Raw genomic sequence first — 24,394 nt, forward strand, 5'->3', positions numbered from 1 at the left:
TTGGCTTTGTAACTATGCATTAACTCTGCACTTTCCACACCCCGGTGGGACAGGCCGGGCTCAGGGCAGCACTGCAGAGCTCTGGCAGCCCTTGGGGCCCTTCCATCCCTGCAGGGCTCAGCCTTTGGGATCCCACAAGAGTTTATTTTTATTTTATTCTCTCCTGGGATCCCCCAGCCACCCGTGAGCGCTCTCGGGATGAGCGTGGGCAGTGCAGGGGGAGCCCCAAAGCCACCCCCGAGCTGGAGCGGCCTGGGGGATCCCGAGGGGTCACAGCCCGTGTCCCTTTTCCCGTGCCAGGCTGCGGGGCTCCATCAGTGCGTGCCAAGCTCGATCTGTCCGTGCCAAGCGTTCCCCCCGTTCCCTCTCTGTGTTCCCCCCGTTCTCTCGGTGTTTTCTCCCCGTTCCCTCTCTGTGTTCCCCCGTTCTCGGTCCGTTCTCTCTGTACGGGCTCCGCCGCCGCCCCTGCCGTGCCTGGTGACGCCCCGGCCCGAAACCCGCGGCGGGCCCGGGCCGATGTCGGCCGGGAGGGGCGGCGGAGCGGCCCCGGTAAAACCAAAACCATCCGTGCATCGTTTCCTCAGCTGGGCTCGGCTCTGCTTCCTGCGCCGGGGCTGCGGGGGCGAGACGGGGTGTCCCCAATGTCCCTTTGTACCGGGGTGTCCCCAATGTCCCTTTACATCGGGGTGTCCCCTCGGCACCGGGGTGTTCCAAATGTCCCCTTTACACCTGGGTGTCCCCAGTGTCCCTTTACCCAAGGGTGTCCCTGGATGTCCCCATGTGCCGCGTTCCTTCACACCGGGGTGTTCCCAATGTCCTTTTACACTGGGCTGTCCCCGGGCTGTCCCCTGTCCCCGCTGTCCCGTTGTCCCCGCTGGTCCCGGCGCAGGCGCTGCGGCCCCGGAAGGCGCGGGGCGGGCCCGGTTCTGGTTCCGGGGATGGCGGCGGAGCGGGCGCTGGCAGCGGGGCCGAGCTGCGCCGCCGGCCCGCAGGTACCGGGGCCGGGCCGGGCCGTGAGGGGCCGGGGGGCCGGGCCGGGCCGTGAGGGGCCGGGGGGTCGGGCCGGGCCGTGAGGGGCCGGGGGGCCGGGCCGTGAGGGGCCGGGGGGCCGGGCCGGGCCGTGAGGGGCCGGGGAGCCGGGCCGTGAGGGGCCGGGCCGGGCCGTGAGGGGCCGGGGAGCCGGGCCGTGAGGGGCCGGGGGGCCGGGCCGGGCCGTGAGGGGCCGGGGAGGCGGGCCGGGCCGTGAGGGGCCGGGGAGCCGGGCCGGGCCGTGAGGGGCCGGGGAGCCGGGCCGGGCCGTGAGGGGCCGGGGGACCGGGCCGTGAGGAGCCGGGGGGCCGAGCCGTGAGGGGCCGGGGGGCCGGGCTGTGAGGGGCCGGGGGGTTGGGCCGGACCGTGAGGGGCCGGGCCGGGCCGTGAGGGGCCGGGGGGCCGGGCCGTGAGGGGCCGGGGGGCCGGGCCGTGAGGGGCCGGGGGGCCGGGCCGTGAGGGGCCGGGGGGCCGGGCCGGGCCGTGCTGAGCCCTCGCTGTTGTTGCAGTGAGCGGCGGAGCGGGTGCGATGAGCGGCCGGCGCTGAGCAGGCGGACATGGACGCGGAGGCCGTGAGTGACACGGACGGGACAGCGGGCACTGCCCCGACACTGCCCTGGCATTGCCCTGACACCTCCTCCGAGGGCTGCCCCAGAACCTTCCCCCGGGGCCGTTCTCCAGCAGCAGCACCCGGGCACTGCCTCCGCCCCTGTCCCCAGGCAGAGATGGCAGAGATCTGTCCCCAGGCAGAGATCTGTCCCCTCCCTGCCCCCAGGCAGAGAGATTTCTGTCCCCTCCCTGCCCCAGCCCAGAGGCTCAGTCTGAAGGGCTCGTCAGGAGTTTCAGGTGTGTCAGCATGGAGCAGTGCTCAGGCACAGAGCACAGAGGAGCTCCAGCAATAAATCGATTCCTGGGCGAGCTGTGGGCTGAGCTTTGGCACCGTGCTGTTCCCTGTGCAGGGCCTGGTGCTGTTCCTGCACAGGAGCTCTCATGGGCAGAGCACTTCACCCTTTAGCTGCAGCCCAGAAGTGTCCTGGGAGCTCAAACCAGCTGATAACCTCAGTTACCACCAGGTGCTCAGTTGCAAGTGAACAGATAACAAGTCAGAGATAGCCCCTGACAGCTGAGGAGAATTTCCAGCAGAATGAATTCCAGGGAGGGCCTGGGTGCGGTGCTGACCGTGCTGTGTCCCTGCAGACCATCCCCATCTGGCAGAACAAGCCCCATGGCTCAGCTCGCAGCGTGGTCAGGATGATCGGCTCCAACCTGCCCCTGAAGCCCTGTCCCAGGGCCACCTTCGAGGTGAGTGTCCCCTGCCTGGGCACCTGGGGCAGCACAAGGCACTGCCAGCAGTGCTGCTCTGCCCCACACATCTGCAGAGCTGCAGCCACAAAACCTGCACCGGTGCAGTGAAGTTTAGGAATTCGTTTTGTAATTTATTTTTTCTTTGATTCTGTTCTTGTAAAGTGATCCCTGGCAGCTTGAGGGAATCCCTGCTCAGGCAGTGCCTGAGCTGAGGGAGATGGAAAGGTGGAGCTGCTGCCCCAGGGTTTTGCTGTGTGACCTCTAAGGGGCCTGGTGCCCTCTGGGGCTGTTCCAGGACTGTGGAGTCCCTGATGTCACCCTTGGAGTGACAGAGGGTGGCACTTGCAGTGGCAGAGGGTGGCACGTGGCCTTGGCAGCGCCTGGCCTGGATCAGGTGTCCCCTCCTGCCTCGCTCACACAGAAGGAAGGAGCAGCAGCTGGCCCAGGGAAGGATTGATCTCCCAGCTCCAAACCTCAAACAATTGTACAGATGAAGGAAACTGCTGGAATTGCTGCTGTGTGTGTGCCTGACACAGCTGCCCACAGCACAGGGGCTCTGGCAGCACCCCTGGGGCAGCTCCAGGAGAACAAACACCCTCCCCTCAGCAGCATCTCCCTCCTGCAGGTGCTGCCCAGTGTGTCAGACCTGTACCTGGGGGATGTGCCCCCCGTGCCCACCCTGGCTGACATCGTGTGGATCGCAGCTGACGATGAGGAGACCTACGCCAGGGTCAGGTTGGTTTCCTCTGCTCTTCTGGCACAGAGCTCAGGCCACACTCTGCTCTCATGAGCACAGCTTCCAGTCCCCTCAGGGTCTCATGTGGTGCCTCTTGAGAGACATTTTTACCCAGAGAGGGGGAAAAAATGACAAAGTAACTGGAGAGGAATTCCTGTGGGAAGTGCCAGGAGCCTGGGCCATGTCCTGCTCTGTGCACAGTAACTGCTGCTCCAGGGGCTTTTCTGGCCAGGAAAGGGTTGAGCTCTCCCAGGACTGAAATGCCCTGGACACCTGCAGGGATGCAGGGGCAGCCACAGTTCCCTGTGTTCCTGGTGCTGCAGAGATCTCTCTGAGGGTGCACAGAGCCTTCATTTGTTTTCTCGGAGGCTCTGCTGCCCTCAGGAGAGGCCAGGCTTTATCCTGGACAGGTTTGGCCCCAGTTCCTGACAGGATTTTGTCCCAGCTCTGCTGCCCTCAGGCTGTGCCAGGCTCTGTCCTGGCCAGGTTTGGCCTCAGCTCTGACAGTTTTGTGTCCCCAGAAGTGACACTCGCCCTCTGAAGCACAAGTGGAAGCCGAGTCCCTTCACGGTGATCCAGAGGAACGCCTCGGTGCCCAACCTGAGGAAGCAGGAGGAGAAGCTGCTGGCCCTGAAGAAGCCTGGGTTGCCAGCCCTGAGCAGGACCACGGAGCTGCAGGATGAGCTGAGCCACCTGCGGAGCCAGATCGCCAAAATCGTGGCTGCACAGTCAGGTAGGGCCAGGTTCCTGCTGGGGCTGAGCCCTGGCTTCCTCCAGACCCCCTCTGGGCTGTTTTCCCAACATTTACCCTGTCTTTTACCTTCTTTCCTCACTCCTCCATTGCTGCAGACCAGCAGGCATGGATCAGTATCTATATGAACCAGATAAATCCCAAAGCACAACTACTGCATTAAGGTGCCGGATCTTCAAAACTCAAATACACAAACAACACACAATTGGTTTTTGTAGAAAGTATCACATGTATTTTGTTTAATGGTTCATCTGATTTACTTTTGGAGGCTGAGCCCTGGGTTCCTCAGGCTCACTCTGGGCTGATTCTCAGCATCTCCCTGGGTCCCTCCAGGTTCATTCAGGGCTGGTTCCCAGCAGTTGCCCAAGTTCCTCAAGCTCATTCCAAGTGTTTCCCTTGGTGGAGTGCTGGCTCTGGGGGCAGCTCGGGAGCTGTATTTAGTTTTACACTCTGCTGTGCCGGTGAGAAGCCAGCATTGCTGTGAGTTCACCCTCCCACCTCCTGTTCTCTGTCCCAGCCTCGGCCCAGCTGACCCCGGACCTGCTATCCCCGGGCAGCTCCAACGCCTCCTCTCCCGTGCACTGCTTCGGGCCCTCCTTCCAGTCCACCACGTCCTTCGTGATCAGCGACATCACGGAGGAGGAGGCGGAGCTGGAGAGCCCCGAGGCGCCGTCGGTGGCCGAGCTGGAGCTGCCGCCGCTGTGCGCCGCCGCCGAGGGCCGGCCCGAGCCCCGCGAGCCCGACGAGGAGGACTCGGTGTCCCTGTCCAAGGCCAGCAGCTTCGCCGACATGATGGGCATCCTCAAGGACATCCATAGGATGAAGCAGAGCAAGGACTTGTGAGTGCTTCCTGAAATCCTCCTGAACTCTGAGTGAGATCTGGGCAGGGCGCTGGGCTGGAGCTGCTCCGTTCCTGGGGAGATGAAATATTGGTAACTCGTTCCTGGGGTTTTTGTCTCTCTGGGATAGGAAATAATGGAGAATTTTCATGGGGGAAATACCTCCTTGGAGCAGAACTTGGTAACACGTTCCTGGGTTTTGTTGTTCAGGGCTGAATGCAGGGAGTTCTGTGTCCTCAGGAACCAGGCAGGCCTGTCAGTGAGGAATTTGGGTCCTGTCAGGGCTGAGTGCAGTGAATTCTGTCCTGTGTCCCAGTGAGGAATTTGGACTGATTGCAGTGAGTTCTGTGCTCTGTGCCCCTTGGGAACCAGGCAGGGCTGTCAAGCAGGAGTTTGGGTCCTATCAGTGAAGACTTTGGGTCCTGTTTGGGCTGACTGCAGTGAGTTTTGTGCTGTCTGCAGTGAGTTCTGTCCCCTGAGGAGCCAGGCAGAGCTGTCAGTGAGGAATTTGGGCTGTCTGCAGTGAGTTTTGTGCTGTCTGCAGTGAGTTTTGTGCTGTCTGCAGTGAGTTTTGTGCTGTCTGCAGTGAGTTTTGTGCTTGCTTTGTCCCCTCAGGAGCCGCCCGTCCCTGAAGCAGGAGGACCCGGCCGTGCTCATTGCAGAGGTGCTCAGGAGGAAGTTTGCCCTCAAGGATGAGGACCTGGCCCTGAAGGAGAAGTGATGCTGCTGCCCTCAGCTCTGCTCCCACAAGCTCCTCCACAGTAGCTGCCTTCTCCCAAGGATTGAGCCTTCTGCCTCTTTTATTGATCATGGTTTGTGCACAGACACCTGGTCAGGAATTGGATTTGATGTGTTTGCCACGTGTTGTTCTATTTAAGAAAATCCTTTTTAAGAAGATGGGAGCTGTTTCCCAGCTGTGTTTGGTGTTGGTGAGGATCTCCTGGAGTGCTGCTGGATGAGTTCTTTGTTCCTGCACTGTTCCTTAGGTTCCAGTTCGGCACTGGGCTGCAAGGACAGGACCAGTTCCCTGCCCAGTTTGAACAGGACAAATCCCAGTTTTTATCCTGAGAATGAGCTCCTGGGTGCTCCCAGCCCTCCAGGACTGTTGGATCATGGTGGGAAAAGGGATTTTATTTCCCCAAACCCCCCTGGCTCGGGTCTGAGGGGTTTCCTGTGCCCTGGGTGTTCATTCCCTCACAGATCAGCCACAGTTGCATGACAGAACGGCCTTAATTTCCTGCCACTAATTTAATTAAAGCCCCTGTGCCCTCAGCCTGTGTTTCATTCCACCTCCCCAGGGTCTGTTTGTGGACCTGGCAGCCCAGGCAGAGCAGGGCAGGGGCTTGGCCTGGCTGTGGCTGCAGCTCCCCCTCACCCAGAGCTCTCCCCAGCTCCACCTTCCCTGCAGTGCCCCCATGGCTGTATTTAAAATGTCATTTTTGTTTCCTTTCTATAAAATGGAGCCTTAATAAGACACTGATGGTCTGTGGGGTGATTGATGGGCTCGGGGTGGGGCTGGAATCACAAATATTCAGGTGCCAGGGGCTTTCTCCATCCTCCTTGAAAAATTAAATCATCATCCCCCCCTCAAAAACCAGAGAAGAAGAGACGTGTGTGGCAGAGAGAAGATGTGAGATTTCCCATTTTTAGGGAGCTCTGCTTCAGGATTTGGGGGGGTTTTGGTGGAGATGGAGCTCTCAGCACTCCCTGCCCTGGGAACGAGCTCCAGGGACACAGCCAGACCCAAAAAGAAACAAACTGCAACTTTTATTTGGATTAAAGCAGCATCCATGAGAACAAAGAGGAGCTCAGAGAACAAACAGGAGCTGGGGGCTGCACCGGGGGGTTCCCTCCCCTCTGTGAGCCCCGCAGGGCCGGGCTGGGCTCTCACCAGTGCTTGATGACCCTGTTCCCTTCGGAGTCCTGCGTGAACAGGGGCTCAGAGCCCAGCTCGGGGGGCTCCGGGGGGCTGGGGGTGGCCCTGAGGGGGAACCTGGGGCTGTCCCTGTCCCTGCAGGGGCTGGCCCTGTCCCTGTCCCTGCCCTGGCTCTCCCTGTTGGGGCTGGCCCTGTCCCTGCAGGGGCTGTCCCTGTCCCTGTTGGGGCTGTCCCTGTCCCTGTCCCTGCCCTGGCTCTCCCTGCAGGGCCCCGCCCGGAGCTGGCCCCGCTCCCGCAGGGGCTGAGCTGGCCCCGGGCTCTGCGGGGAGCAGCAGACCCGGCTGGGAGCAGCCCCCGGGGCCGGGTTTGTGCCCCCAGCCCCGGCTCTGGGGCAGGGCAGCGCTGTCCTGGCCCCTGGGGCCGTTCCTGCAGGGGACACCCAGGGTTTGTCCCTGTCCCGGCCCCAGGAACGCCCCCTGGCCCCGGGGGAGGCTCTGCTGAGCCCCTGGGAGCCCACCCTGAGCTCCGGGGCTGTTTGTGCTGCCCGGGCTGGGCCCTGCAGCTCCTCCCGGGCTCCTTCCAGCTGGGGCAGGGGCAGGATCTTCACCAGGGGTTCCTCACAGGGAGCAGCAGGCCTGATGTTCTCTTTGTCATCTGCAAACAACAGGGAATCGGTGAAAACAGAGCCATTCCCCAGGGCTAACCACCCCAGAGCATCCCTGAGTGTCCCCAGCGCTGTCCCCAGCACCCCCAGGGATCCCCAGAGCTGCAGAGGCTGCCCTGGCACAGCCCCAGAGCTGCAGCTCCAGCTGCCCAGAGTCACCAAAAGCCCCCAGAACTCCCCAGCTCTGCCCTGGCCTCACTCAGAAACAATCTCATAGAAAATCCAAGTTATACTCTGAAATCATTCCATAGAAAATCCAAGTTCCCAGGGCCATCCAGCTTCCTGGGAGTTCCAACCTCTGCCCCGTGCCCCCAAAAAAGCCCAGCATTTCCTGCCCGGCCGGGAGGGCTGGGTGGGTGAGGGCTGGATACCTGGCTGGGGGCTGAAGAAGCTGAGGATGGAGCTCTGCCAGGAGCTGCAGCTGTGCCCGGGGTTGATGCTGTGCCTGGGGCTGGTGCTGTCCCCGCTGCTGCCGGGCTGTGGGAGCAGCCCCAGGCTCTGCTTCCTCCCCGCAGCTCTGGGTGCTCGGAGCGTGAGGGGCTGTGGGGAAAAAACACGTGAAAAATATTAAAATATTTTAAAAAACCCATAGAACTTATATCTATATAATTTATATAATATATAATTTTATATTGTAATATATAAATATAAAAATATTAATTTTTAAAATGAATATTAAATAAACCCTCTCCCAGCGCTGGGGCACAGCTCCCGCCTTCATTGCGCAGCATCCCAATGCTGGATAAGCCGTTATCATTTGATATTAATTATTAATAATTAGCGAAGCATCAGCGTCCCCTCCCCAGGCCCCGAACGAGCCCCGGGGTTCAATGGCAGCGCCTCAGCCTCAGCCCGGCCCGGGGCTCTCTGGGGACTCCCGGTGCTCCCGGTGCCGGCCCGACCCCCCCGGTTCCCTCAGGGCCTCACCCGCGCCCGGCCCCGCTTCAGCTCCGCCGTGTCCAGCCACACCCCGCAGGCCTCGGCCGGGGCCGCGCCGCCCCCGCGCCGCCGCCTCATCCCGGGGCTGCCGGGGCCTCCCCGGGACCGAGCCTGGGCCTGGGCCCGGTTCCCGGTTCCAGTTTCTCCCGGTCCGTTCCCGGTTCCGGTTTTTCCCGTTCTCCGGTTCCGGTTTTTCCCGCTCCGTTCCCGTTCCTCGGTTCCGGTTCCGGTTTTTCCCGGTTCCCGGTTCGCGTTTTCCCGCTCGCGCCGGCCCCGCCCTCAACGCGCACTGCGCACGCGCCGCCCGCATGAACGGACCAATGGGAGATGAGGGGCGGGGCTATATATGCCCCACCCCTTAAGACGCACTGCGCACGCGCGGCCCGAGGAAACGGACCAATTGGGGATGAGGGGCGGTGCCACGTGTGCCCCGCCCAGAAGCCGCAATGCGCAAGCGCTGTCTGAGGGAACAGTCCAATGGGAGATGAGAGGCGGGGCCATGTGTGGAATGAGACCACGCCCATGCCCATATAAGGGGCGGTGGCGGCGGGGCCTCAGAGCGGCCGGAGCGGGCCCGGAGCGCGTTCGCTGTGGGATAACCGCCTCGGATTTCCTCCGGATCCACCGCGGGATCCCCACACCCGCCCGTTCCCAGCCTGACCCGGTGCTGCGGCTCCCATTGCACCACCCCCTCCTCTCCCCGCGCTGCCAGGGCCGTGCCCGTGCTGCTCCCAGCGGGTAAAGGACAGGCCCTGGCACTGCATGGAGAGCTCTGAACAACTCCCTCAGCCCTACAGGAGGGGCCTGACGTGATATTAAATTAATTTGTCACCTCAGTGGTTTAACCAGCCTCGCCCTGGTCTGTTTCCATGGTTTGGAGTCTGACAGGGGCCAGATGGCCTCTCCTTATCTCGTGCTGGGAGCCCTGGCAGCCTCCCAGCGCCTCCCCAGCCCATCGGGGCACGCCGACACTTTGTTCCAACTGTTTATTCAGGGCTTTACTGAACCCTGTGCCATTCTGCGAGCAAGCTGGAACTTAGGCTGGATTAAAAAGGCATTAAAGCATCTCTCATCCTTACAGAAAGCACTTGCTGAATAACAGTTCCTGAAGCAGCATCTGGGGGCTGGGGGCTGGGTTTGGGCTGAGCTCATTTTCCCTTTACTCCTCCTTGAGGCCCAGCTTGTGCCTCACCCTGTGGGCCATGTAGGCGGCTGTGAGGACGGAGCAGGCGACGGTGAGCAGGAACAGGGCAGAGAAGTCGTGAGCCAGGCCCCGCTGCAGGGAGGAGTAGATCTCCCTCCTGGACTCGTAGTCCAGCACCACGGCCTCGATCTGCGCCAGCGTGCACAGCACCAGGAACACGTGGAAGATCTGGTGGCTCTGCCCCACGAAGTGGCACCGGCCCGGGAACCACTTCTCGGGGTAGGGGTGGGAGAAGAAGAAGGCGGCCAGGAGGAAGAAGAGCACCTGGCACTTGTGGTAGAGCAGGGCGGGGTCGGGGCGCGCGGCCGTGGCCAGGCGGTGCAGCACGGGGCTGATGTCCAGCAGGTAGGCCAGCCCCGAGGGCAGCTCCTGGCACAGGCGCCCGGGCAGCGCGCAGCGCGTGTGGAAGCGGAACTTGGCGTAGCAGGAGCCGGCGCAGGACAGCCAGGCCAGCGCCGCCGCCAGCGGCAGGAAGAAGCCGCGCACGCGGCGGTGCCAGCCCGGCTCGATGGCGTAGTAGAAGTGGCCCAGGGCGCTGCCGTACTGGTACACGGCCACCCCCACGTAGTCCATGAAGAAGAAGCCGTAGTGCCAGAACTCGGACTTGGCCTGCAGCAGGTGCGCCAGGCTGCTGAAGGTCAGGTAGGTGATGGCGGCGGCCAGGATGATGAGCAGGGGCCGGGCGTGCGCGTCCTGCCCGAAGTCCACGCGCTGCCAGAGGCGCAGCAGGCGCAGCAGCAGCGCCAGCGCGGCCGCCAGGTGCGACCACACGTTCACGGCCTCGTTGTGCTGCTGGAACAGCGTGGAGAAGTAATAGCGCCAGGTCTGGCGCACGGGCCGGTAGCCGCGGTGGATGTAGGGCTTCCAGAACACGGCGGGCACCTCGGCGCTGCTCACCGTGCCCGGGCACAGCGGCCCCGGCAGCCGCCTCACGCTGAGCAGGAGCTGGCTCAGCTTCCCCGGCACCACCGTGGCCATGGCGAGGCCAAACGCCGCGTCCTGGTTACCTCTGGGAGGGAGAGAGAGTTCTGCTGTGGGGATTTAATGTAGTAATCGTGACAGACACCGTTAAGGAAAATCCTTTCCTTAGGGTTTTTCCTCCTGAGAAGCCTAGAGGCCTCAGGAACAAAATGCAAACAATGGTTATCTGCTGCTGTGGAATGCAGCAGGTGCATCTGGGATTGGTCTCACCTGGTTGTTTCTAATTAATGGCCAATCACAGCTGGCTTGGACTCTCTGTCCGAGGCACAAGCCTTTCTTATTCATTCTTTCCTATTCTATCCTTAGCCAGCCTTCTGATAAAATCCTTTCTTCTATTCTTTTAGTATAGTTTTAATATAATATATATCATAAAATAATAAATCAAGCCTTCTGAAACATGGAGTCAGATCCTCGTCTCTTCCCTCATCCTGGGACCCCTGTGAACACGGTCACAAATAATCAACAAGCAGGGGGTATTTAAATGCTACGGTTGGGATTTTCCCTGTGGAATCCCCAATAACAGTAACAAAAATGAGGCTGGAGGGAGATTTAAGAGCCCCCGAGGTGCCTCTGCTGTGTGGGCAGCCCCAAGGACACGAGGCTGGGGTTAAATGACAATAATGAACACACCAGGACACACCAGTGCCTGGCTCACCCCCTCCCTGTGGTTTGGGAACAGCTAAACAAACCAAGCATCCCAAACAAACCTCCCACTGCAGATTCCCCCTCCTGCAAACTGTTTGCAGAGTTTGTCCTTACAAATACCAACAAGTAACAGAGGCTGCAGCTCCTGTGTTTGGAGTTTTACCTCCTTTTTCAGCTCCTGATTTCCCAAGCAGCTTCCCACATCGTGGCCCTGTTGCGCACTGAGGTCCAGCAGTGCAATCTTTGTGAGCAGGAATTTCCATATTTACCTTTTGGAAGATGTTGTCCTTACCCACTGCAAGGCAGCCCTGCCAGCTGCTTCGGCCTTTTCATAAAAATTTATTGAGATTCTTTACCTGCTCTTGCTCAGACAAGTCCTGAAGAAAACCTGGTTCAGGTCCAGCTCGAGTGCTGCTCTGTGCCTCACCCCCAGACAAGTGCCCTCATTTCAGGGACAGGAAAAAGCTCTTCAAAGTTTGGGAACAGGAGGAGGTGGGGATGGGACTGTTTGTTTAAAAACCTCTGTAATTTCCCCATCAAAGTTAGGCTGTAACTCATTCCTGCCTGAATCCAAGGGGCACCGATGCAGAAAGGAAAACAAACCGGGCTCTTTGCTGCCCCATTTCCCTCCCAGGTGCCCTTTGCCCACCTGGCCGGGTCGGAGAGGCCCGGCTGGGGCAGGACCTCACCCCGGCCGCCCCCGAACCCTCCCGAAGAGCCGCCGCCTTCTGGGGCTGCCAGGGGAAATTCACCCCCCGAGCTTCCCCCTGCTCTGAACGCAGCACCCCGAGAGGGCCAAAGCAGAACCTGCCAAATTCAGCTGTCGTGACCCAAATCCCGCGGGCAGCTCGGAGCAAACAGCGCCCGGAGAACTTGCCTGGTGCCGGGCGCGGGGCAGGGGGCTCGGATCTCACTCGGTTCTCGGCTCTCTCGGCTCTCTGCTCGACCCCTGCGCGGCTCCCAGGAGGGAAATTCCTGCGGGAAAGGCGGCCCCGGGAGATGCCGTGCCAGGAGCAGCAGGGGAAGGGAGCGGTGTTTACTTCAGCCGCTCCAGAACTTGTCGGAGCAGGATTTCATCCGAGCTCTTCCCAGCTACGGAGCCTTGAGCAACGCTCCGTTATGACGGGAGCGCATCCTGGAAATCCTTCATGTTCCCGGCACTCCGAACAGCCGCCCGCACCTCCGCAGGGCTGCGCTAACGCTGCCTCAGCCGCCTGGCGTTTCCTCCGCAGCGTTTCCTCTGCCCGCCAGCATCCACCCCACCCGCTGGATTTTTGTGCGATGATAAAGGCTCGCCCCCGGCTGTTTCCAGCGCTGTTTGCTCCCGCCGCGCCGCGGCACAGCCTCCCCGAGCCTCCCAAAGCGCTCACAGCTCTCATTTTCCATCCATCCATCCATCCATCCATCCATCCATCCATCCATCCATCCATCCATCCATCCATCCATCCATCCATCCATCCATCCATCCATCCATCCATCCATCCATCCATCCATCCATCCACCCACCGCGGGTTTGATCAGCCCCCGACCCACCTGAGCCCCGCAGAGCCTGGGATGGTTCTCCCTGCCCTGGGATGGGGATGAGCCGGGCTGTGGTTCCCTTCCCTTCGCGGGGACCTCCGGGACCCCCGGCCCCACCCCGGCACCTGCAGAGCGGCCCCTCCGCGCCGGGGGTCCCGGGGGTCGCGGCCCCGCAGCCCCCTGGAGCTGCTCCGAGCCACTGCTCTCCCTTCGCAGCCCCAGCACAGCTCCGCATCCCTCCCTCCCTCCGCAGCGGGAAGAAGCTTTTAAAACTATTTTTTAAAATTATTATTACTATTATTAATAATAATTAGTAGTAGTAATAATTATTATTAATTATTGTATTATTATTATTATGGAACCTGTTTCCAGCCCAGCTCTCCCCAGAGGGACCCCGAGCTCTGTTTTCCTGCCCTGATCATTCCCCTCCCATTCCCTGCCCAGGTCGCTGCTGTCCTCTCCCCAAATCCCCCCGGGGCACCCAGAGAGCCCCGAGGGGGCCCTGCAGCCCCGCTGAGCCCCCCTCGGCACACACGCGTGCAGCAGGAGGAGGAGGAGGAGGGAACAGAAGGCCCCGAGCGAGCTCTGACAGCTCTGGCAAGCCTAAACCTCACATTTAGCATCCATTTGGGCTCCAGCAGCATTTGGGGTTTGGCAGAGCTGCCACTCTCCTCCCCCACGTTTGGAGAGAGGAGAAAAAGCCCCACATGGCACTGGGGACACTCTTTCCTCAGCAGGTAACTGCATTCAAATGAAGATCTGGGGGTTTGATTGCTGATCGTGCCTCATTTTGTACTCGGGAGCCGCTCCAGGGCTCCCTCAGCCTCCATCACACCGTGCCAGGTGCTCAGCCTCGCTCCGGGCTGCCCTCACAAGCTTGGAGACAAAGTTCAGCTCTGTTTGCCTGCCCTGACCCTGCGGGGCAGACCCTGACCCTGGCCCCATCCCCAGGCAAACCCTGGCCCCGTTTCTGACCCCATTCCCAGGCAGACCCTGGCCCCACACCGGTGTCCTCAGGTTCCTCCCTCGCTGCCGGGCCATGCCGAGGAGCCCCGAGCCGAGCAGGGAGCAGCACAGCCTCTGCCGAACCTCCAAACCTGCTGGAAACGCCTCAGAGCAGGCAGCACCCCGGGGCTCTGTCCTGCTGCTCCTCTCGGGCTAAGAACAGCTGAGCTCAGCAGAGCCCAGGGGGACACGGAGCTGAGGCTCCTTCCCCACCACACCCCAGACCAGAGTCCAGTTGCCCAGGACTCCCCGAGTCCCTTGAGAAAATCAATTCCCTACGGATTTCCCACCTTCAGGTGCTCTGCGCGTGGAGTTAAACTGAGAACAAACCTGGGAGCCAAGGACAGAGGACTGAGAGCAGTGCCAGCAGTGCCACCTCCATGGGCTGTGGCAGCCCAGGGACCTGTGGGTACCCTCAGGGGAAGGGTTTGGGGTACAACAGTGATTTTCTTCCAAATCCACCTAAAAATTACCATTCCCCAGAGCCCTCCCCTTTCTCCCAGCCCCAAGGAATAAACAGAGCAGGCTGTGGGCAAGGGCTGTTTCATCCCAGCACAGAAATGATTCTTCTGCCCCTGTGCCACACGCAGGTCCCGCTGTCCCCCTGTGCCACACGTGTCCCCCCAAGAGCCACAAGGGCCGTTTGTTGTGTCCCCAAGGCCGGGACACAAACAGCCCCAGCTGAGGTGTGACACAAAGCCCCGATTGTCACAGCCCAGGACAATGGCCTGGCCCTGCACCCAGCCCTGGCTCCTGAGGAGGCAGCAGATAACAGCACTGTGCAGCTTTATTGAGTCACTTGTTACAGCAGGATTTTAGCAGACTGGACAGTCAGAGAATTTTGTTTGAAGTGTAACAGATATTGAGCATGGAACAGTTACCAGAGATTCCTTGCACAAAGGTCTTACAGAGCTGATACAGTACTCGCCATCAACCCAGGAGCGAGTGCACTGGCGTAGAAAAGGATGCAACAAGAAGAAAAAGCTACACTGGAAAGACAACACTTTAGAAAAGTGACACATGGAAGGTCTCCCCTCTAGCCCCCAAAGCAAGTGTACAGTTTGGATCTAATTTTACAGTTCTACATCAGTTTCTAAGAAACGTAAAAAAAAAGAAATATATATATATAACCGAACCAAAACCAAAGATAAAACCACTGGCCAGTACAGTCTTTGGATATTTGGAGGAGGGGGAGAGTCAGTCGCCAGAGCGCAGTCAGTCGGTCTCGGCCTCGCCGGGGTCTTTGCCTTCTTTGTTCTTTCGGACCTCTTCCACGTGCTTGTCCTGGAAAACAGCAGCACAGGGGCTGAAAAACACCACAGGAGAGAAAAACACCACAGGAGAGAAAAACAGCAGCACAGGGGCTGAAAAAACACCACAGGAGAGAAAAAAAGCAGCCCAGGGGCTGAAAAATGGCACCGGGGACCGGGGGCTCCAGGGCCAGGAGGCTCCCCACACCGCTGAGGGGCACAGAGGCTGCCCCAGCTCCATCCAGCCCCACACAGCTGCAATTCTGCAGATTCCACAACCACACCGTGCCCTCCCCACCTTTTTTTTTTGGGTTTTTTACCTACTGTTCCCAGCAGGGGCAGCTCCCCTGGCAGGGCTCCACACCCACCTTCTCCCGCAAGCGCTCCAGCTTGGCAGCCATTTGTGCCTCACGGTTCTCTTTGTTGGCTTCCATTTTGTGGGTCAGCTTCTCCTCTGCCATTTTGCTGAAGTTGTTGTTCTCCTCGATGGCTTTCTGCAGCACCTCCTTCTCGTGCTCCCTCTTCTCGGCCAGCTGCTTCAGCACTTCTGCCTCGTGGGACTGGGGAGACAGGGCCAGGCTGAGGGAGCTCCGGGGCTCCAGGGGTGCACACTCAGCTCCTGGGGCTCCCTCAGGACCTGCACCTCACCACATCCGCCTGCAAACTCACTGTCTGCCACTGCACATCTTGCTAAATGGGATTGTTCTGGAGAGGGAACGTGGATTTTTTTTTTTTTTTTTTTTTTTTGATGTTAATATTGGAAGAATTTTCCTTGAAGATCCTCCCCTCTCACTGAGATTCAGGTCAGGCTCACTTCAATCAAAGCCTCGCCACCCTCGAGGGCTCCAGGCTGCACCCCCAGCCACATCTTTCATCACTCAGACAATTTATTCCCCAACTGCTCATTACAGATTCACTGCTGCGTTTTCTGGGAGAAAATTCATCTGTTCTGGTGTTAAAAGACAAGAAAAACAGCTTCTTCCTGAAGGAGCTGCCCCTCTCAGCCACGCTCACTCCCATTTTTCTTCAGAATCTCTTTGGGATCAAAAACATAAGCATAAAGCTTCACAAGAGCCCCAGGGATTTCGTCAATAAATTCCATTAATATTCAATTTGCGATAAAAAACCCCACTTATCCCAAGAAACAAATAAAAAGAGCCCCAAAAGTGGTGGAGCAGAGCTCACTCCAGCTGCTCCAGCCTTACCTTGCGTCTCTCCTCAGCTGCTTCCAACTTCTTCTGGATCTCCTCCAGGGACACATCCTTCTTCTTGGGGGGGGACAGAGGGAACTCTGCCACGGCCTCTTTGGAGCGGGGGCTGAGGATCAGCTCAAAGGCCTGCCCGGAGGCTCGCTTCTCCAGCTCCTTCACCTGGATGTCTGCGAACATGGTAAAGCCAGAAAAACCAGTGCTCAGTGCAGGAGCTGGCTCAGGCGGCTGTAAAAACAGCCTTCCAAAATTCAGCACCCGAGGAGGGGCAGCCAGGACAGGAGTTCTGTTTGCAGCACAGCAATACTGTTAAAAATGTGGAGATTTCCTTTGCAACCCTTCCTCGACCCTGCATCACCCAAGCACCTGCTGGTTAATTCAGCCCTCAACACCCCAACGGTGCAAACAAATCCTTTAGTTCAATCAAAAATCACTGAACCAGGGACAAACCTGAGGGTGAATTTGCGGGCTGCACCCTGAGAGAGCCGAGAGAAGGACAAAAGGGGATTTTGGAGGAATGTGCAGGCAGGGCTGTCTCCCCCGGCCCTGCAGGGTGTCAGCTGCACCCGCGTGCTCCCCGAGATGGCTCGGTGACAGCCAGCTCTGCCGAGGAGCAGATGGCAGCAGGGAGCTGCAGCCCATCTGCTGCCAGACTCCTCTTTTGGGGTGTTTTCACAAGCTCCAGCAGCCTCGCCCAAGACGGCAGAAAAGCCTGCTGACAGCGGCTCATCTCACTAGATTTGGGGTTTTAAGTTATTCCTGAGGAAATCGGGAGGCAACAAAAAAAAAAGAAAAAAAAGACACAAGAGGATTTAGCACAGGATTCTACCTACCAGAAGTAGCCATGGCCAAGAAAATCAGAGTCCAGAAGCCAAGCCTGGGAGAAGGTCAGTCAGGTGGGTTCCTAGGTAACAAAGAGATGTGCCTTTCAACAGCCAGCACAGGGATCCTGCTCCTTCTAATAAAAACTGAACAGAATTAGAGCTGGTGAACAAAAGGCAGACAAGGTAGGTCACTGCAGTCAGTGATTCCAGGCATTTTGTGCAGCTGATGGGCAGTGCTGGGAATACTGGAGAGGTTATGGAATTACTGGCGATGCAGGATCTGTGTGATATTCGAGCATCTTCAGTCTGTTTTATTCCACCTTAAGGGACTCGAACAAAGACCCCCGTTTTAGCACGGGGCTGTGGGGATTTCACTGCTCTCACACACATAAAAGAGCTCGCAGAATACAAAAATGACGCACCACAGGACAGCACGGCTAGGATTCCTGCCACTCCCGAAGGATCTGAAATGTGCGCAATCGAGCTCATTTAAAATTCGGTTTTAATTGCGCAGCTCAAGTCAGATGCTTCACACCGCGGCAGACAGCGAGGGCGTACACCGCCCAGCACACCTCGTGAAAACGGAGCGCCGTAAAAAAACGCCAGAAAAAGGTCTAGAAGCCGTTTTAAAGAAAATCGACAAAAAAGGGTTTTTTGGGCGGGGGGGGGTTGAGGGGCTCGGATCGGGGTCCGGGCGGGGCCGGGGCGCGGAGCGGGGACCGCGCGGCTCCGGCCCCGCCCCCCGCGGCCGCAGCCAATCACCGCCGAGGCGCCAGCGGAGGCCCCGCCCCCGGCCCGCCCCCGCCCCTCCAACCGCACCGAATTCAAACGGCCGGGGAGAGCGCGCGCGCGCCCGCGCGAGGGGGCTCGAGGGAGGGGGCGGGGCCAGCGCCAACATCCGGGCACCTGCCGCCCCCCGCCTCAGGTGCGGGGCCGCACCCCCCCCCCTCCGCCTCAGCCCCTCAGGGGCGAAGGGGATGGGGAGCGCTGGGCAGCGACACCGGGACAGGGCGCCCCGGCAGGGTCCCCCACGGCTCGATGGCGTCGGGGCGCGGCCGCCCGGATACCGCCCCTTCCCCACTAACAATGGCGGGGAGGGGAGGGGGCGCCGCTGCCGCGGGTAGGGCGTCGCCCCTCGCTGAGGGACAATAGCCACCCCGTTCCCCTCCGCGATCGGGGCGCGGGGGAAACACGAACGCATACGAGGAATCCCCCCCATTGTCTCCCCTCCCTTTGTCACCGCAACGCTCCAAAACCGGGCGGCGACGCGATGCCCGCGAGCGGGGACAAAAGCGACCCCCGCCCCGAGCGCCCGAGAAGCGCCCCGCAGCCCCCCCTCACCTTGACACCCACCCTGGGGACCCCTCCGCTGCCCGTATCAACGGGGCGCCGGACCCCCGAGAAGCGCCGACACTTCCCCCCTGTCCTTCCTCCAGCCCTCTCGAGACGCGGAAGGTACGGCAGGGGGGCCCCGCGGCCGCGGCCCGCCCGTGCCCGCTCCCCCGCGGCGGCCCCGCCGCGCACCCACCTGCCCGCGCCGCCGCTCCGGCCACACTCCGCTCGCGCCCGCCCCGCCGCGCACAAAAGCGCCAAACAAAGGCACGTGACCCGCCCCGCCCCGCCCCGATTGGCCGAGCCCGCCGGCACGTGCCGCCCGCCGCGGGGAGGGGGGGGCTGTGGGGGCTCAAGCCCACCCCCTCTCGAACGCTCCCCCGGCCGCGCGGGGCACGCCGGGAGCTGTAGTTCGTCCCCGGTGGGGGGCGGCTGCCCCCGAGCTCCGCCCGGGCCGCACCAGGGCTGCGGGGCCGCACCGCGACGGCCCCGGCCCGCAGGGACCCCCAGAGCCCCGCGCTGGGGTCCTACCCCTGCCCCCCGAGCGGCTGGGATTCCCTTTGTGTCTGGGGGGGCGGACAGGGGCGTCAGGGCCTGTGCTGCGGTCAGGGGTGTCTGGCCCGATGGGGGGAATGGTCAGAGTGGGGCTGTGGCTGGGGTGAGCAGAGCTGCGGCCACCCCATGGCCATGGTCATGTTAGATCCGTGGTTCCCTCAGATCCAGTCATGTTAGATCCATGGTCACCCCACAGCCATGGTCATGTCAGATCCATGGTCACCTCATGGCCATGGTCATGATCCATGGTCACCCAGAGCCATGGTCACCACAAGATCCTGGTCACCTCAAAGCCATGGTCACGTCGTGGCCATGGTCTACGGCCATGGTCACCTCAGAGCCATGGCCTTGAGCCCTCAGTCACCTCAGAGCCATGGTCACCTAGGTAAGGGCACGGCCACCTCAGGGCCACCATAACCTCAGGGCTCTTGATTGTCACCAAGACGACCACTGAGTCCCTTTGGTCATCTCGGGGTCACAGCCACCACAGAGCCACCACACCCGCAGCGTTTGGGGCCACCCAGAGCAAACCGCAATTGTGCAGATCCCATGGAACAGGCATGGTGCCTCCATAGGGACCTTCCCCTCCCCAGGGCACCTCTCTGGAAGCTCCTCACTCCCAAAACTGCTCCCAACAAGCTGTCTCCATCCCTCACCAATCAATCCCGTGGTGGTTTCCACACCAAGAGTCCATCACACAAAAGGCAGATGGACGCACAGCACAATCCTCCACTGCAGCCTCCACACCCGCAATCCCAAAAAACCCCAATTTTCTGGGACCCCCCCCCCACCGAGCGCCCTCCTAAACCCAATGATTTTGCACCAAAAAGAGAGGGCTCCTACCTTTGAAGGTTAATATTGTGACAGAAAGGCAGGGAGCTTTCAAAACAGAGATTATTTTAAAGGCTGGCCCTGGTTTTTGCTGATCTGACGTCTATTTCCATGGAAACCACATCCAGCCGCCGAGCTGCTGGAACTGGGAGAGGCACGGTGGCCAAGCAAGAGCCATTTTCCAGCAGGGGGATGGAAGATTTTCATGGCACTGCCGGGACCCCAGACCCCAAACCTGAAACCTGAAACCTGCCGGGCCTTTTGGGGCCACTGATGCCTTTTTGGGGATCACTGCTGGCGGATCCAGCCCGGGGAAATCCCATCCCTGACACCCCCAGAACACGTGGAAAACATTAAGTGATGGAATGGAACACTGGGGGGACAAAGCAGCCCCTGCCACCAGACTATGTTTGACTTTATTATAATTTATTAACCACTTATTATTTTATTAAACACTGTGGTGGACAAAGCAGCCCCTGCCACCAGACTATGTTTGACTTTATTATAATTTATTAACCACTTATTATTTTATTAAACACTGTGGGGTACAAAGCAGGCACCAGCCCCTGCCGCCAGGCTGTGCTGGACTTTATTTTAATTTATTAATTATCGCCCGTGCAGCCCAACAGTGGGGTGGATGCTTTAATATTAATGCTTTTGAGGCAATCAATGAGCTTATCCTGGGATGATCCCCGGATTTCCCAGAGGAACTGAGGATTCCTGGGCTTGGGGCTTTTGGGATGGGCCTGTGTGAGGGCCTTGATCAGTGAAGGGGAGAAGGAAATTTCCTTTTCGGCCTTTGAAAAGGAGGCATGCAGGATGAGAGAAAGGTAGGAGTCATGCCAGCACTTCCTGGGTGATTTTCTGGGGAAAAAAGGAGGAAAAAAGGAAAAAAAAAAAAAAAAAAAGGAAAGAAAAAAATATAAAAAGAAATAAGGAAAAAAAGGGGAAAAATAAGAAAAATAAGGAAAAAAGAAAAGGGGAAAAATAAGGGAAAAAAAGGGAAAAATAAGAAAAAAAAAAAGGGGGGGGGGGAAGAAATAACAAAAGGAAAAAAAATTACAAAAAAAACCACCTGTCTGCAGCTTACCTTCCTTTGCAGACTGGCTTAAAAAGCCAAAAATATTTCCTTGGGGTGAGAACTCTCTTATGTAAGAGGAAACTCATTGGCAGAGAGGATTTGGGAGCTGCTCTCGGCTCTGGGATTTTTCCATGCCCTATCTTTTGGGATGAGGCTCTTGCCCAGCCCCTGCCACTGCTGCTTCTGATCCGAACCACAGAAACCCCTGAGCTCTGCTCTGACACCCAGAGAGGAACAAGAGCCCCCAGCAGGTGCAAAGACACGGAGGAAATCTCTTTTTTTTTTTTTTTTTTTTGGCCCTGTTGCAAGAGTGGTTTTATTTTTGGAGCGTTTCATAAACCCCGTTTGTTTGTGTGGCATTTATTTCTGTCTGATCTCGAGGAGAATGGAGTGCATGAAAGGCTTTTATTTAATTTGCTTTTGATTTGTGTTTATTGACACATTTTGCTGCGGTTCCAAACAGGCTCTTCCCTCCCCAGCGTGTGGCTGGGGCGGTTGTTATCTGCTGGATTCCTTATCACCAACAAAAAAAAGCTTTTTAATTTCTGCTTTAATTCCAGTTTTACCGCTGAGAGAGCAGGCGGCAGTGGCAGGAGCATCCCCCAACACGTCACGTTTAGCCCCAAAACGGGTTGGAGCAGAAAAACACCATTTCAACACCAAATTTAACATCAGGATGAATTTCTGATGGATGAATTTCTGTCTTTTGAGGAAAATAAAAGGATCCCAGCAGGAGAAATTCCCAGAGAGAAAGGATAAAGGCTCTGGAAATCAGGAATATGAGCAGTGGCCCTGCAGAATCTGAGCTGGTGATAACAACACCCACCCCAAACGTGTTCCTGGGGGCTCAGCCCCACCAAAATCCCAACCTGAGCCCCTCATCTCCATCCCAGCCCCTTCTGCTCAGAACGAGACCCCAAAATGCAGAGGGATCCTGCTGGGTGTGAATTTGGGACGTGACGTGAGCAGATGGAGCCCAAAGATGAAAGCCTGAGCTCTGATGCGCTTATCAAAACACCCCACAAAGAGACTGACACAATTAGGTGACGACTCAGCCCACGGCAGCTCTTTTAACTTGCAAAAATATTTAATCTCCAGAAGGAAAATGTGGTTTCTGGGTGTTAAATTGCCAGCCCAAAGTGCTGGGGCTGGTGGAGGCAGCGGCGGCTTATTTGTTCATCAGAGGATGTTTGAGAGCACCTGGGTTGGTGATGCTGGCAGCAGCCCTGAATTAGCAAAGTTTATTTTAAAACTAGAAATCCAATGTATTATCCGACCTGAGTGGGTCAGCTGGAGAGATTTAATAACCAGGAGTTGTTGAATTTTAATAATTTTTAAAGGAACTCAGAGGTGGGGAAGGGCTACGAGATCTCTTCCAATCCGCTCGATGATCTCACAGTTTGTTTTTCAAACCTCAAAAATCCTTGATTTTCAGATAAAAATTCATTTTAATGCAAACACGGCCCAGGAGCCCACGGAACTGAAAAGCAAACCAGGATTTTTAGGGAGTGCCTCCCTCACAATGAAAGCTTTTCCACAGGCAGGAAACGTTTAAGGTAATTGATATTTGTTTACTGGAGGTGTTTAGGCTGCTACTATATTTATGCCGAAAAACACCATTAAGAAAACGCTCCCCTCGGAATAAATTTGCACTTCCCAACGCGCTGTTGGAAATAATTGAATTTCTGCGGCTCAGACAGGTTGTGTTTTTTTGAGAAATTCACTCGAAATCTGTTAATTCCTCCCTTAAACGAGAGGAGGAGAAGCGCTGAGCACAGATGGCGACCACGCCTGCAGCAACAGGGACGGAAATATCAATTAATTGCTTTGATATTGGGGCAACAGAGCCCCGAAATGGCACATTCAGCAATGGGGCTGCAGTGCCTGGTACCCAAATCCTGGGGGTGTGGGGGTGCCAGGGCTGTGGGGCACAAGGAGAATGTCAGATATTGTGAAATAAAGACAAAGAGTGCAGGAATGCTGCTTCCCTCCTAAAAAAATACCCAAATAGTCAAAAAGAGTGACTGGTACCCAAATCCTGAGGGTGTGGGTGTGCCAGGGCTGTGGGGCACAAGGAGAATGTCAGATATTGATGGAATTAAGACAAAGGCTGAAGGAGTGCTGCTTCCCTCCTAAAAAATACCCAAATAGTCCAAAAGAGTGATTGACACCCAAATCCTGAGGGTGTGGGTGTGCCAGGGCTGTGGGGCACGAGGAGAGCATCAGATATTAGTAAAATAAAGACAAAGGCTGCAGGGACACTGCTTCCCTCCTAAAAAATGCCCAAACGCTCAGGAAGAGTGAAATCCCTTATTTCAGTGACCCTGAAATAAGGGATTGTCACCGTGAGCACCTCAAGCCAACAGAGGTGAACGTCCCCATCCCTGCAGGTGTGTTCTTGGCATCCCCACCATTCCCTGCAGGTGTGTTGTCCTGCTGAAACCATCACACAGCTCCCCGTGGGTGCTGCCCCGACCCTCCCCGCGCCCCCAGACCCATTCTGGGAGCCCTCCCGGCCATCTCCTCACTCCCAACCACGCCCTGAGCCGTTTCTGCGCTCTCCCCACTCCCCCTCCCAAGCCGAGCCCGTAAATTCCCGTTTCCATATGGAGCATGGAGCTCTCCTGCTATTCCAGGCAGCATCTCAGCACAAAAATACCCGAGCTGGGAGCCCAGCAAGCGCCAGGGGCTGGGTGGGAGAGCAGGACAGGGGCAGGGATTGGGATCGGGGCTTTTTCCATGCCCTGATCCCATCCTGAGAGTGCCAGGGCCAGCCCCTGGGATGCTGCAGAGGGTTTGAGGGTTTATCCATGTCCTGATCCCATCCCAGGGCCATCCCATGGGATGCTGCAGAGGTTTTTCCATGCCCTGATCCCATCCCATCCCATCCCATCCCATCCCATCCCATCCCATCCCATCCCATCCCATCCCATCCCATCCCATCCCATCCCATCCCATCCCATCCCATCCCATCCCATCCCATCCCATGGGATGCTGCAGAGGTTTTTCCATGCCCTGATCCCATCCCAGCCCCATCCCCTGAGATGCTGCAGAGGGTTTGAGGGTTCATCCATGCCCTGTTCCCATCCCAGCCCCATCCCCTGCCCCTGGGATGCTGCAGAGCCCACAGGGGAGACCCTGACAAACCCACGGAATAGCCGCGCACACAGGAGCTATGAAATATTCAACAGCCACAGAACATTCCAGCACAGTGGGGCTTTGAAAATAAAGAGGAGGGGAGGGGGGGGAGCTGAAGAAAATCTGGGTATGGCACTAATTATCCCCAGCTCCTAATTAGTTGCCTGAATTTAAAGCACGGGCCGGGCTGCGGCAGCAGCTCGGCGAGCCCATTGTGCTATTAATACATCCCTGGCGTGACACGGTTAAAAATACTCCCACCCTGTCAAGGCAAAACGAGCCCTGGAAGTGTCACGAGGGGAGGAGTTGAGGGATGGAAATCCTCTTAAAGGAGCACGACTCGCCCAGCACCAAATAAACAGAATGAACGGGTTTGTTTCAGCCCCCACATCCCAAATAATTCTCGGCGCAGAGCTCTTGGGACACCCGACATCAGAGCAGATTCCCTGGCACGGCCAAAAGGGAGGAGTGTTTTATTTTCCAGGGGCTCTCCTGTCTGGGGAACAGGTGGATTTGCAGCTCTCGGGGGCCTGGGTGCTGAAATTGTGGGCAAAAGTGGGAATTTTATAGTGGCCACCCCTCCTCACAGCCAGGGGACGCAGGGCAGCTGCCAGAGATGAGTTTTCCATGGAATATCTATATTATATATAGGTAAATATATCTATATATATATATTAGA

The 24,394-nt window shown here is 58.1% G+C and overlaps 4 protein-coding genes across 6 annotated transcripts; 1 reads left to right on the top strand and 3 right to left on the bottom strand.

Annotated features, from left to right (window-relative positions):
• Positions 1-940: 940 nt before the first annotated feature.
• Positions 941-6,134, top strand: MTFR1L (mitochondrial fission regulator 1 like). Its single transcript, XM_063177634.1, has 7 exons — positions 941-992; positions 1,539-1,601; positions 2,227-2,331; positions 2,960-3,069; positions 3,592-3,803; positions 4,339-4,660; positions 5,276-6,134. Exons 2-7 carry the CDS (start codon positions 1,587-1,589, stop codon positions 5,379-5,381), a joined length of 870 nt encoding a protein of 289 aa, XP_063033704.1. The 5' UTR covers positions 941-992; positions 1,539-1,586; the 3' UTR covers positions 5,382-6,134.
• A 275-nt stretch (positions 6,135-6,409) lies between these two features.
• On the bottom strand, positions 6,410-8,218 carry LOC134429832 (uncharacterized protein DKFZp434B061-like). The gene is made up of 3 exons (XM_063177210.1): positions 8,129-8,218; positions 7,573-7,741; positions 6,410-7,191 (listed from the first exon to the last, which is right to left on the bottom strand). Exons 1-3 carry the CDS (start codon positions 8,216-8,218, stop codon positions 6,548-6,550), a joined length of 903 nt encoding a protein of 300 aa, XP_063033280.1. The 3' UTR covers positions 6,410-6,547.
• Positions 8,219-9,112: 894 nt separating this feature from the next.
• PAQR7 (progestin and adipoQ receptor family member 7) lies at positions 9,113-12,282 on the bottom strand. 2 transcript variants are annotated; one of them, XM_063177633.1, is made up of 2 exons: positions 11,327-12,282; positions 9,113-10,353 (listed from the first exon to the last, which is right to left on the bottom strand). In XM_063177633.1, the coding sequence occupies exon 2, from the start codon at positions 10,320-10,322 to the stop codon at positions 9,300-9,302; it is 1,023 nt and encodes a 340-aa protein (XP_063033703.1). In that variant the 5' UTR covers positions 10,323-10,353; positions 11,327-12,282; the 3' UTR covers positions 9,113-9,299. The 2 variants fall into 2 exon arrangements, with proteins under 2 accessions (XP_063033703.1, XP_063033702.1); XM_063177632.1 differs by having other exon boundaries at positions 11,848-12,281.
• Positions 12,283-14,265: 1,983 nt separating this feature from the next.
• STMN1 (stathmin 1) lies at positions 14,266-19,589 on the bottom strand. Of its 2 annotated transcripts, none has more exons than XM_063177636.1 (5): positions 19,509-19,589; positions 16,788-16,858; positions 15,952-16,124; positions 15,115-15,306; positions 14,266-14,780 (listed from the first exon to the last, which is right to left on the bottom strand). In XM_063177636.1, the coding sequence occupies exons 2-5, from the start codon at positions 16,798-16,800 to the stop codon at positions 14,712-14,714; spliced, it is 447 nt and encodes a 148-aa protein (XP_063033706.1). In that variant the 5' UTR covers positions 16,801-16,858; positions 19,509-19,589; the 3' UTR covers positions 14,266-14,711. The 2 variants fall into 2 exon arrangements, with proteins under 2 accessions (XP_063033706.1, XP_063033705.1); XM_063177635.1 differs by lacking the exon at positions 19,509-19,589 and adding an exon at positions 18,307-18,382.
• Positions 19,590-24,394: the final 4,805 nt, after the last annotated feature.

This window comes from Melospiza melodia, chromosome 27, assembly GCF_035770615.1.
Source record: "Melospiza melodia melodia isolate bMelMel2 chromosome 27, bMelMel2.pri, whole genome shotgun sequence".
Classification (NCBI taxonomy): Eukaryota; Metazoa; Chordata; class Aves; order Passeriformes; family Passerellidae; genus Melospiza; species Melospiza melodia.

Excerpts from the sequence above, each read along its gene's own strand:
- MTFR1L (XM_063177634.1), top strand. Across the intron at positions 2,332-2,959 it reads GTCCCAGGGCCACCTTCGAG|GTGCTGCCCAGTGTGTCAGA; the intron begins GTGAGTGTCCCC and ends TCCCTCCTGCAG. Across the intron at positions 3,070-3,591 it reads GAGACCTACGCCAGGGTCAG|AAGTGACACTCGCCCTCTGA; the intron begins GTTGGTTTCCTC and ends TTGTGTCCCCAG.
- LOC134429832 (XM_063177210.1), bottom strand. The coding sequence starts at position 8,218 with ATGAGGCGGCGGCGCGGGGGCGGCGCGGCCCCGGCCGAGGCCTGCGGG. Across the intron at positions 7,742-8,128 it reads TGAAGCGGGGCCGGGCGCGG|CCCCTCACGCTCCGAGCACC; the intron begins GTGAGGCCCTGA and ends TTTTCCCCACAG. Across the intron at positions 7,192-7,572 it reads CTTCTTCAGCCCCCAGCCAG|ATGACAAAGAGAACATCAGG; the intron begins GTATCCAGCCCT and ends TGTTGTTTGCAG.
- PAQR7 (XM_063177633.1), bottom strand. The coding sequence starts at position 10,322 with ATGGCCACGGTGGTGCCGGGGAAGCTGAGCCAGCTCCTGCTCAGCGTG.
- STMN1 (XM_063177636.1), bottom strand. Across the intron at positions 15,307-15,951 it reads CAGCTGAGGAGAGACGCAAG|TCCCACGAGGCAGAAGTGCT; the intron begins GTAAGGCTGGAG and ends CTGTCTCCCCAG. Across the intron at positions 14,781-15,114 it reads TGGAGCGCTTGCGGGAGAAG|GACAAGCACGTGGAAGAGGT; the intron begins GTGGGTGTGGAG and ends GCTGTTTTCCAG.